The 12,401-nt window shown below is 43.9% G+C and overlaps 2 protein-coding genes across 7 annotated transcripts; one reads left to right on the top strand and one right to left on the bottom strand.

The window, feature by feature from the left end:
• Positions 1–282: 282 nt before the first annotated feature.
• On the top strand, positions 283–5,031 carry LOC104935750 (multiple PDZ domain protein-like). The gene is made up of 11 exons (XM_027290606.1): positions 283–410; positions 739–932; positions 1,036–1,183; positions 1,263–1,349; positions 1,431–1,584; positions 1,657–1,694; positions 1,954–2,076; positions 2,938–3,042; positions 3,388–3,491; positions 3,583–3,706; positions 3,931–5,031. The coding sequence occupies exons 3-11, from the start codon at positions 1,103–1,105 to the stop codon at positions 4,075–4,077; spliced, it is 963 nt and encodes a 320-aa protein (XP_027146407.1). The 5' UTR covers positions 283–410; positions 739–932; positions 1,036–1,102; the 3' UTR covers positions 4,078–5,031.
• Positions 5,032–8,133: 3,102 nt separating this feature from the next.
• pdzk1ip1 (PDZK1 interacting protein 1) lies at positions 8,134–12,353 on the bottom strand. 6 transcript variants are annotated; one of them, XM_027290608.1, is made up of 7 exons: positions 12,243–12,353; positions 10,983–11,097; positions 9,239–9,365; positions 9,064–9,150; positions 8,898–8,957; positions 8,636–8,695; positions 8,134–8,500 (listed from the first exon to the last, which is right to left on the bottom strand). In XM_027290608.1, exons 2-7 carry the CDS (start codon positions 11,083–11,085, stop codon positions 8,428–8,430), a joined length of 510 nt encoding a protein of 169 aa, XP_027146409.1. In that variant the 5' UTR covers positions 11,086–11,097; positions 12,243–12,353; the 3' UTR covers positions 8,134–8,427. The 6 variants fall into 6 exon arrangements, with proteins under 6 accessions (XP_027146409.1, XP_027146412.1, XP_019109412.2 ...); XM_027290611.1 differs by having other exon boundaries at positions 11,019–11,097; XM_019253867.2 differs by lacking the exon at positions 12,243–12,353 and having other exon boundaries at positions 10,983–11,203.
• Positions 12,354–12,401: the final 48 nt, after the last annotated feature.

Genomic DNA, 12,401 nt, shown 5'->3' with positions numbered 1-12,401 from the left:
ACACACACACACACACACACACACACACACACACTGTAACACACACACATACACACTGTAAGACATACACACACTGTAACACACACACACACACACACACACACACACACACTGTAACACGCACACACACACACACATACACACTGTAAGACATACACACACTGTAACACACACACACACTGTAACACACACACACTGTAACACACACACACACTGTAACCCACACACACACACACACACACACTGTAACACACACACACACACACACTGTAACCCACACACACACACACACGCTCTCTCTCATTGTGTGTGTGTGTCTCGTCCAGGATGCCATAGTGATCCATGAAGTTTATGAAGAAGGAGCTGCAGCCAGAGACGGACGTCTGTGGGCCGGAGACCAGATACTCGAGGTACTCACTCAGTACTACAGTACAGTACACAGTACAGTACTACAGTACAGTACACAGTACTACAGTACAGTACACAGTACAGTACACAGTACAGTGCAGTACTACAGTACAGTACACAGTACTACAGTACAGTACACAGTACAGTACTACAGTACAGTACACAGTACAGTACACAGTACAGTGCAGTACTACAGTACAGTACTGTGTGTCTCCCTCTGCTGGACAAATACTGAACTGAATTAAATGGCACACTTCTGTTTGTACAGAGTACAAAGTAAGGACTGTGGTGTGTGTGTGTGTGTGTGTGTGTGTGTGTGTGTGTGTCCAGGTGAACGGTGTGGACCTGCGTGGAGCGTCACATGAGGAGGCGATCGCCGCCCTGCGCCAGACGCCGGCGAAGGTTTGTCTGACGGTGCTGAGGGACGAGGCTCAGTACAGAGACGAGGAGAACCTGGACCTGTTTAAGGTGGACCTGCACAAGAAGAGTGGCAGAGGGCTGGGACTGAGCATCGTGGGGAAGAGGTCCGCCTTAAAAACACACAGATACATAACGACCAGTGTGTTACTGTTGTTCGAATCATCTGTGTGTGTGTGTGTGTGTGTGTGTGTGTGTGTGTGTGTGTAGGAGTGGCAGTGGTGTGTTTATCTCTGAGGTGGTCAGAGGAGGCGCCGCTGAGCTGGACGGCCGCCTGATGCAGGGAGATCAGATCCTGTCAGTCAACGGAGACGACACGAGACACGCCTCCCAGGAAACGGTCGCCGCCATACTGAAGGTACACACACACACACACACACACACACACCTGTCCACACCTGTACACGTCATTTACACGTGTGTGTGTTGCTGTGCAGTGTGCGCGGGGTCCGGTCCTGCTCGAACTCGGACGACTCAAAGCTGCCTCCTGGATCTCATCCAGACACAGCTCACAGGGCAGTCAGGTGTGTGACGTCACCTGTGTTTGTTCACCTGTGTGAGGGCTAAAGGTCAGAGGTCATGTCTGTCTATAAACTCTGTTTCAGATGAGTCATGTGAGCGGGAACAGTTCAGGTGTTGTGGCTCCGCCCTCTGACCGTACGACCTCTGACCCCCCGACGTCGACCTCCAACGCCCCCCCGCCGCTCAACAACAACCTGAAGTCCAGCAGTGACATCACTTCCTGCTTTAACAGCACAGGTAGAGTTCATGAATAATTCATGTGACATAATAATATAACACACACACTTATTGTTTGTTTGTGTGTTTCAGCAGGAGACGCTGGCGTCCGTACAGTGGACATCACCAGGGTAACAGACACACACTGTACACACACTGTACACACACTGTACACACTCTGTACACACACATACATCAGATACTACAATACAGTGGAAATACTACAAAGTAAAACACGCTTTGTCCTGGATGTTAGAGGTGGACAGGTGTCACGGCGTGTTCTGTGACCAGATCAGATTGTGTCACCTTTGTGTTCACTGTGACACTGTTTTTAAATGATTTCATGTTGCGTTCAAAGACACGTGATGAATCTCCTCCCTCCCCCCTCAGGGTGTCACTGACTCCCTCGGGGTGAGTATAGCCGGGGGGAAGGGCAGCCCGCTGGGTGACACGCCCATCTTCATCGCCATGATCCAGGCCAATGGGGTCGCAGCCAAAACACACCGACTTAAGGTAGACTGACAGACTAAATGTAGACTGACAGACTAAAGGTAGACTGACCGACTAAAGGTAGACTGACAGACTTAAGGTAGACTGACAGACTTAAGGTAGACTGACAGACTAAAGGTAGACTGACAAACTAAAGGTAGACTGACCGACTTAATGTAGACTGACAGACATAAGGTAGACTGACCGACTTAATGTAGACTGACAGACTAAAGGTAGACTGACAGACTAAAGGTACACTGGTAGACTGACCGACTAAAGGTAGACTGACAGACTTAAGGTAGACTGACCGACTTAAGGTTGACTGACGGACTAAAGGTAGACTGACGGACTAAATGTAGACTGACAGACATAAGGTAGACTGACCGACTAAAGGTAGACTGACAGACTTAAGGTAGACTGACAGACTTAATGTAGACTGACCGACTTAAGGTAGACTGACAGACTTAAGGTAGACTGACCGACTAAAGGTAGACTGACAGACTAAATGTAGACTGACCGACTAAAGGTAGACTGACAGACTAAATGTAGACTGACCGACTAAAGGTAGACTGACAGACTTAAGGTAGACTGACCGACTAAAGGTAGACTGACAGACTAAATGTAGACTGACCGACTAAATGTAGACTGACCGACTAAAGGTAGACTGACAGACATAAGGTAGACTGACCGACTAAAGGTAGACTGACAGACTTAAGGTTGACTGACGGACTAAAGGTAGACTGACCGACTTAAGGTTGACTGACGGACTAAAGGTAGACTGACCGACTAAATGTAGACTGACAGACTGACAAACTTAATGTAGACGTATGATCATCATCATTATGTTGATCCTTTGTGTGTGTGTGTGTGTGTGTGTGTGTACAGGTGGGCGACAGGATCGTCAATATTAACGGTCAGTCTGTGGACGGTCTGTCACACAGCGAGGTCGTCACCTTGTTGAAGAACAGCTACGGAAACATCAGCCTGCAGGTAACACTGCTGCTGCTACACCTGCTACACTTGTTACACCTGTTACACCTGCTACACCTGTTACACCTGTTACACCTGCTACACCTGTTACACCTGTTACACCTGCTACACTTGTTACACCTGTTACACCTGCTACACTTGTTACACCTGCTACACCTGTTACACCTGCTACACCTGCTACACTTGTTACACCTGTTACACCTGCTACACCTTCTGCACCTCTTACACCTGCTACACCTGTTACACTTGTTACACCTGTTACACCTGCTACACCTGCTACACTTGTTACACTTGTTACACCTGCTACACCTGCTGCACCTCTTACACCTCTTGTGTGTGTTTCAGGTGGTAGCGGACACAAACATCAGCGCCATCGCAACTCAGGTCGAGAGTTTGTCGAGCAGCTCCAGTGTGTCAGCCAACATGGACACACACACCGCAGAGCCAGAGTGAGTACACACACACGCACACACACACACACACACGCACACACACACAGGTAGTGTTCTCCTGGATGTGACCCTGCCTCCTTGTCCTCAGGGGTCCGCGGCCTCGCAGCATTAGTCTGGAGAAAGGCTCTGAGGGACTCGGCTTCAGCATCGTTGGAGGATTCGGCAGTCCACATGGAGACCTGCCCATCTATGTGAAGACTGTCTTCAGCAAGGTCAGAACCAGAACCAGAACCAGGCTAGCTGTTTCCACCTGCTTCCAGTCTTTATGCTAAGCTAACCATCTGCGTACTGAACCGACTGACTCGAGACTGACTCATGTGAACCAACATCACAGCGCCTCTGCTGTGACAGCGTGGTTGTTTGTATTTGATTGACAGCACCGTCACAACGTGTGTGTGTGTGTGTGTGTGTGTGTGTGTGTGTGTGTGTGTTTCAGGGCGCGGCGGCGGTGGACGGACGTCTGAAGCGAGGCGACCAGATCCTGACGGTGAACGGAGAGAGTCTGCAGGGAGTGACGCACGAGCAGGCGGTCGGCATCTTGAAGAAACAGAGAGGAACGGTCACACTGGACATCCTGTCATAACACACACACACACACACACACACACACACACACACACACACCTGACTCTTGGACTCATCATGAACTCTGAACTTCCCAACATGCAAAAAGAAACCGCATCAGACGGTGACAACACACACACACACACACACACACTTCCTGATGTCACATGATTTCGGCCACACGTGTTTCCACTTTAATACAAAGTTTCTCAGCCTTTGGTTCGGGGCCTCCAGCGGGGTCGCCTGATGCACAGATGAGGGTCGATGATGAATCTTGACTTAAACGCCGTCACACACAGTCTCATGAAACCTGAACGTGTCCGCGCTCCTAATCCTGCAGAACTCGGACATTTAAACATGGGGACCTATGGAGACTGACTCACTTCTAGAGCCAGCCTTTTAAATTTTAGTTTCAACCTCACGGTGGCGCTGCATGAGGTCAGATTCAGGACACGTGAAAGGTTGAGAAACTCTGATCATCCATCAGCCTGAACAAGTTCTCCGTGTTTCTGATCTCGAGGGACAAGAAGGGAAGTGTTGCTGTCTGTCCGTTTATTAATGAAATAAATTCAGTTTATTAATCTGTAACACGAGCGATCGTTGAAACGCTCGTCGACATCACAAACTATCAGGCAAACAGCTGTTAGCATCATGTTTCATTTACAGGCATGTTGACCCTCACAGGCCTCCGTCATACAGACAGACTGAGATCTGAGGTTTGTAAAAGAAAAATCTGAATGAAGTCAGAAACTGTCAAATCTGAAAACAATGAACCAATTTAAACTATTTTTACAGTGTGATACAAAACAAAAAACATTTCTTCAGCGTCTTAAGTTCTCGACTTTGTGCCATATAGTTCACACACACACACACACACACACACACACACACACATATCATCTGTCTCCATGGAGATGACTCTCAGGACTTGGTGGGCTTGCTTGAGGAGAGACCCCCCCCCCCGTCGCCCCCAGCAACAGATACAGCAGTGTCTTCCACATGGTTGTTACCATGGAGATAAAAAGTATAAATGTGCGTCTCCATGGAGATCAAAAATAAAAACAACAAAAGGCTTTCTAGGAGAGGAGACGAGAATACGTTTGGTACAAAGAATCAGTTAACGGGGTGTTTTTAGCCTAGCTTAGCACAAAGACTGGAAGCAGAGGGAAACTGTTAGCGTAGCTTCTCAAAAGGGAAAGAATCCACCTGATGTCGCTAACAGTTCCCCCTGCTTCCAGTCTTTGTGCTAAGCTAGGCTAAAGTCCTCTGCTCCGAGCCGAACAAACGTCCCATCACATTTTTATTTTTCATAAAGGCGGTGTAGAAAACTCTTCAGTCACTAACGAGTCTTACTAACGATTCAACAATCAGGTCGAACCAATAAAGTAAAACTAACGGCTAGAAAACATTTGACAGTTTGAGCTGGAATAAATGTTCCTTATTTGTCTCAGTCGTTTTCGATTATTATGTGAGGGAAACGTGTGATTATGCTAAGCTAACTGACGTTAGAGTCGAACGTTGGCGTCCAAACGTTTCATAATCTGAAGTACGTTGTGATATTTTTGTGAAATTAAAGTCTTGAAGATTGAATCATTACGTAACGAGCTTAAGTTTGAGTCCTAATTTTTAACGTTAGCTTCAGTTTACTTTGAGTTTAATTTGATTGGATGACAGATGAACTTCAGACCGAGGACGAGGATTCACTGAAACGTTCATCGAGTCTGTCGAGACTTTCTACATATCAATCAACACGTCGAGCTTTCTGTCATAATTACTGTCTTCATTTTTGGTACTTTGTTTGTAGATGAACTGTAATTTATTTTTTTGTTCTGGCTGGAAATGAACGATGTGTTTTAATTGTTGTCATTGTTTGAATCATCATGAAGCCTGCAGCTTGGGTTCGCCTTCACCGACTCGCTCCGAGTCAAAAACCAGCTGAGGTCGCACTTTATCATTTCTGATCATCTGTTCGTGTTTGTAGAGAAAATAGATCCTGTTCAGTCAGAGCACAATAAATGATTCATGAACAAATCACTGCGTACTGATGTGCTGCTGTGTGTCAGCTGTTCAGCTCAGAGTCTGTTTCTGTTTCTGTGTGTGTGTGTGTGTGTGTGTGTGTGTGTGTGTGTGTGTGTGTGTGTGTGTGTGTTCACGGTTCGCTGAGTCATGACTGAGAAGAAGTGAGATTTTATATCGAGTTCAAGGACAAGTGTTTAGGAAAGGACATAGGAGACCATCTTTCAGACTATTCGACTGTAAGTCTTGTCCTCGACATGAGGAAAGGTGTGAAGGACTTGAAGAAGTGTAGGGTGGTGTTCAGAGAGTCGGACGATGTTATTGATGTGATCTGTGTTAAAACTACAAAGTTGTTTGATGGACTACAAAAAGCTTCATGTTCGATGTTCTCCTCGTGTTGTTTGATGCAGGAAATATAAAGATGAAACATCTGATTTCATCATCAGGATCAAAATCTGCCTTCAGCTCGTTGGCGCCCCCCTGAGGAGACTTTCACAGTGATCGTGTCACCTCACATCAACATTCTCCTCTTAATTAACTAACGAGCCTCAAATTCCACCGGGTGCGAATGAACGCAGACATCACGTAATGAAAATGCAGTCTAATACAACTCGACTGTTTTATACAATACAAACTAAAACCAAATGGGGCAGAGGTAACACACACACACTCACGCACACGCACACACAGGTAGCTGCTGATTGGCCGAAGAGGCGTCCTGTGTACCTGCGCTCATTGCTCTGCCTCACCTGGATGTTTGTCACAGAAAATTGAATTTGAATTGTGAGAATGTTCAGTTCCAAACTAATAAATTAAATTTCAATTTACAATTCAGATTTAGTTTTTCAATGCAGTGATTCAAATTGAACAATTCAAATTCAAATCTAAATGACTCCAATTCAGTTTCAGGTGGCACGTGACGGAGTTTCAGGGTCAGACTGAGGTTCAGCATCACAGCTGCAGATGTTTAAACCATCAACGTGTTTCTGATGTCAAACCTCTCCAAAGATCAAACAAACTTTCCTTTTTCCTCTGTCCTTCTTGCTTCTGTCCTTTCCTTCTTCCTTCTGTCCTTTTCTTCTTCCTTCTGTCATTTCCTTCTTCCTTCTCTCCTTTCTTTCTTTCTTCTGTTCTTTCTTTCTTCCTCTGTCCTTTTTTCTGTCCTTTCCTTCTTCCTTCTGTCCTTTCTTCCTTCTGTCCTTTCCTTCTTCCTTCTGTCTTCCTTCTCCTTCTGCCCTTTCCTTCTTCCTTCTGTCCTTTCCTTTTTCCTTCTGTCCTTTCCTTCTTCCTTCTGTCCTTTCCTTCTTCCTTCTGTCTTCCTTCTGTCCTTTCTTTCTTCCTTCTGTCCTTTCTTTCTTCCTTCTGTCCTTCTTCCTTATGTCCTTTCTTTCTTCCTCTGTCCTTCTTCCTTCTGTCCTTTCCTTCTTCCTTCTTTCTTCTGTCCTTTCCTTCTTTCTTCTGTCCTTTCTTCCTTCCTCTGTCCTTCTTCCTTATGTCCTTTCTTTCTTCCTCTGTCCTTCTTCTTTCTGTCCTTTCCTTCTTCCTTCTGTCCTTTCCTTCTTCCTTCTGTCCTTTCCTTCTTCTTTCTGTTCTTTCCTTCTTCCTTCTCCTTCTGTCCTTTCTTTCTTCCTCTGTCCTTTCCTTCTTCCTCTGTCTTTTTTTCTGTCCTTTCCTTCTTCCTCTGTCCTGTCCTTCTTCCTTCTGTCCTTTCTTTCTTCCTCCTGTCCTTTCCTTCTTCCTTCTGTCCTTTCTTTCTTCCTCTGTCCTTCTTCCTTCTGTCCTTTCCTTCTTCCTCTGTCCTTCTTCCTTCTGTCCTTTCCTTCTTTCTTCTGTCCTTTCCTTCTTCCTTCTGTCCTTTCTTTCTTCCTCTGTCCTTCTTCCTTCTGTCCTTTCTTTCTTCCTTCTGTCCTTCTTCCTTCTGTCCTTTCCTTCTTCCCTTTCCTTCTTCCTTCTGTCCTTTCCTTCTTCCTTCTACCCTTTCCTTCTTCCTTCTTCAGCTTTGAGGCTGCGACATGTTTGAGTTTCAGAGTCAGCAGAATGTGAAGAAATGACAGTTATATGTTTTAATATGTTTATGTTTATTGCAGATATCAGAGTTGGCGTGCTCACTAAAACAGAAATCTGAACTCAGATCAGTTTAGTTAGTCTGAACTTTAATCTGAAGCTCGTCTGTGTGAGCTTAAACCACTTTATGTTAATTATTAATCAGTCTGTAGTTCACTGATCAAAGATCAGAGATGTGAACACATGACTCATCATTCATTTCTTCATTATTCGTAAGCTCCACCTGTCTGGGACATCAGATACGACAAAACAAAGACACCATCTGTAGATAAACTGACAGCCAATCAGATCACAGGGAGGAAACTTTGTCATCACTGGTGTCGACCGCCGGATTGTTGAAGGCGTTTCTGCCATCTTTGCTCCTGACGGACACACACACACGCACACGCACACACACACACACACACACACACACACAGTCATTACTTGTTTAAATCATAAACAATTAATGTTGATGCAGAAGTAACGTCAGTGTTTGATATTAAAGTCTGTCTCACCTGACCATGTCCAGAGTCGTCTCGTAGGTGTTCCCGTCTGACGTCACGCTGCTCTTCCTCCTGCACACACGTCGCCATCATCATCATCACCATCATCACCACCATCGTCGTCATCGTCATCATCATCACCATCATCACCACCATCGTCGTCATCATCATCATCATCATCATCATCATCATCATCATCACCATCGTCGTCGTCGTCGTCATCGTCATCATCATCATCATCATCATCAGTGTTTAATGTTAAAGTCTGTCTCACCTGACCATGTCCAGAGTCGTCTCGTAGGTGTTCCCGTCTGACGTCACACTGCTCTTCCTCCTGCACACACAACATCATCATCATCATCCTCATCATCATCATCATCATCATCAAAAACTCGCTGCCTGCACTTCCTGTTTGTCCAGGTGATCAGCTGTCGTCTCACCTGTCCATGTCCAGCGACGTGGCATAGGTGTTTCTGGTCGTCATGGCGACGTCATTTTGTCTCTCTGAGGCCTCGACCTTCTTCCTCCTGCACATAGACAAAGTGTCAGCACACAGATATCCAGCTTTATTTTATACAGTGTATAATCTAAATCATTGAAATGTGAGTGACTGACGGCCTGTCGGGATCTTCACACCACGCTTTCTTCACCAGGAAGGTGACGAAGACGACGAAGAGGAAGGCCGAGACAGCGATGATGCCGGTGAGCCACTGAGGAAGCAGACGCTCCATCTGAGGCTGAGCTGCAGGTCAGAGGTCAGAGGTCAGAGGTTAATGACAAATACGTCCGAATGTCTTTAATCTGTTTATTAAAGAATCACTTCTCTCTCAAAAATAAAATAAAAAATAAAATCTGATTTGATTTGATTCATCTGTGTGAAATAATGAATTTGTTAATGAAACAAATGTAAACAAACAGCTGTCAGATTAACGTTGTCTGAAATGTCATGAAGTAAAAATCGAAAATACAAAATGAAATACTGAAAGTTGAAGTACCTTACATGAATATTTCAGAGTACATGATGTTTAATCGTGACTTTTATAATATTATATATTTCTATTATATATTATTGTATTATAAATAGTACTGTCAAAATTAACACGTTAAAAAAAGTTAGCGCAATTAACGTGGTTTTGTTTACTTCCGGTGGCGGCTGACCCATAACCTTTGGTCACATGCACGGTCAAACGTCTATCCCATAGACACATATACATATACATATATACATATATACATATACACATATACACATATACATAGACACATATACATAGACACATATACATAGATACATAGACAGATATACATAGACATGTATATCTGTCTATGTATATATGCCTGTTTATACATGTCTGTGTATATATGTCTATGATCTATCCTAACTAAAGGAGAGTCTGTGTATATATGTCTATGATCTATCCTAACTAAAGGAGAGTCTGTGGTGTAAAGATGGATAAGGACGGACTTTAAGGGGGAACATTTCATTTTAAAAAGTTGCCCGACTGCTCGTTGGACAAAAACAAGGCAATTTGCACAGTTTGCAAAGCCGAATTTAAATTCCACAGAAGTATCACGACTTTAACATATCACCTCAAAGAAAAACACCCAGTCTACACTACAGGAGTGTGGCACTCCTCAGTATATTTCCTCATTCTGGCTTTTTTTCTATTAGCACTGTGCATATGTGCACCTTAAGCCAATAAAATGAATGAATTTAAATATACTTTCTCTGTGTTTATTCTACATTAATTTGATCATTTTACATAAATAAATATTCATTATAAGCTTCAGTCTCAGAAAAATGCAATTCATTTATTGATACATTTATTGATAGATTAATCGTGATTAATTACAGAATTTTTTGCGATTAATTAGTTGTTGTTTTTTAATCGATTGACAGCCCTAATTATAAAATATTCATTTAAAGTAACAGGACGTCAGTAAATGTGTAAACGAGGTGTGTGTCTGTGTTTTATGATCTGATGACTAATCACTGATAATCACATTAACGGGAACATTTTTCATCTAATTATTTTTTAATGAATCAAATAAAAACTTTTGATTCACAAACAATCAAACAGATTCAGTTCCAGCTCATGAAGATGATTTCACGTCTTTAGAATTCAAACTGATTTTTAATGAGTGAATCGTCTCTGCTCGATTTGTTGATTTCTGAGCCTGAAAAATGATTTTCTGTTTTCTTCGTCACGTGATTTAAACTGTTTGTTATTGATAATCTCATTTTACAGATTAATGATTAGTAATAAACATATTTTACATCTGTGTATAAAATAAACATGGTGCAGACAGTGCTGATCACATTCACGGCTCGTTAGTCTAACTTTGCTTTCAGTCTCACCTGTCTGCTCACCTGTCTGCTCACCTGTGTTCTTACCTGTCTGCGCTGTCACGGCTGCCACTGTCACAAACAAACAGGAAGTCACGGCACAAAGTTTTCCCATGGCGACCGTCGACTGAGAAACAGAGAAATACAAGACGAGCTCAGAGCAGCTTCAGTTCAGGTGTTTGTCAGGTAACTTCTGTCAATGTTCAACTTATGTCGTGATCTGCTCTGCTGACTTTATGACCACACACACACACACACACACACACACACACACACACACACACACACACAGCAGCAACTATTTCACTGATTCTGGTGAAACTGGATCATATTTTATGGAGGAAATGTTTTCTGGTTTTCCCTCTGATGTCCTCCGGCTGCTCCGCCTCAACTCTCTGTGATTTACAGAGTTTATGATGGACAGTGAAGTAAACTGCTGACAGCTGTAGCTGCTGTTAGCTCATGTTAGCTCAGTCTGTTAGCTGCTGTTAGCTCATGTTAGCTCAGTCTGTTAGCTGCTGTTAGCTCATGTTAGCTCAGTCTGTTAGCTGCTGTTAGCTCATGTTAGCTCAGTCTGTTAGCTGCTGTTAGCTCATGTTAGCTCAGTCTGTTAGCTGCTGTTAGCTCATGTTAGCTCAGTCTGTTAGCTGCTGTTAGCTCATGTTAGCTCAGTCTGTTAGCTGCTGTTAGCTCATGTTAGCTCAGTCTGTTAGCTGCTGTTAGCTCATGTTAGCTCAGTCTGTTAGCTGCTGTTAGCTCATGTTAGCTCAGTCTGTTAGCTGCTGTTAGCTCATGTTAGCTCAGTCTGTTAGCTGCTGTTAGCTCATGTTAGCTCAGTCTGTTAGCTGCTGTTAGCTCATGTTAGCTCAGTCTGTTAGCTGCTGTTAGCTCATGTTAGCTCAGTCTGTTAGCTGCTGTTAGCTCATGTTAGCTCAGTCTGTTAGCTGCTGTTAGCTCATGTTAGCTCAGTCTGTTAGCTGCTGTTAGCTCATGTTAGCTCAGTCCGTTAGCTGCTGTTGGTGACCTTGTTGATGTTTGGCTGTTACAAAGTTGCCGACTCGCTGGTTTAATGTTTGGAGACTTTCAGTGACTCATTAAACGTCCTCGACTGATGAAACGCTGACTCAGCTGCTGACGAGCTTCGTTTGTGATTCACAGTAATGCTAAAGGCTAACAGCTAACGGTCCTCGTCAGCTGATTCATTAAGAAGAATCGTTTTTCTAACCTCAGACTCAGGAAGCTCGTTAGTGACACGTTCAATCAAACACTCACCTGATCTGTGACGATGATCTGGGATCTGATCTGGATCTAAACGTCCACGTCTCGTCTGATCATCTCAAACATGAACTTCATTTAAAACATTTGTCTCAGTTTCATTTCTAAATAAATAAGTTAGATACATAATGTTTGTGTTTACAGTGTGTAACATGA

The sequence above is a fragment of the Larimichthys crocea genome, chromosome XVII, assembly GCF_000972845.2.
Source record: "Larimichthys crocea isolate SSNF chromosome XVII, L_crocea_2.0, whole genome shotgun sequence".
Taxonomy (NCBI): domain Eukaryota; kingdom Metazoa; phylum Chordata; class Actinopteri; family Sciaenidae; genus Larimichthys; species Larimichthys crocea.
This window is presented reverse-complemented; position numbering and strand designations above follow the sequence as displayed.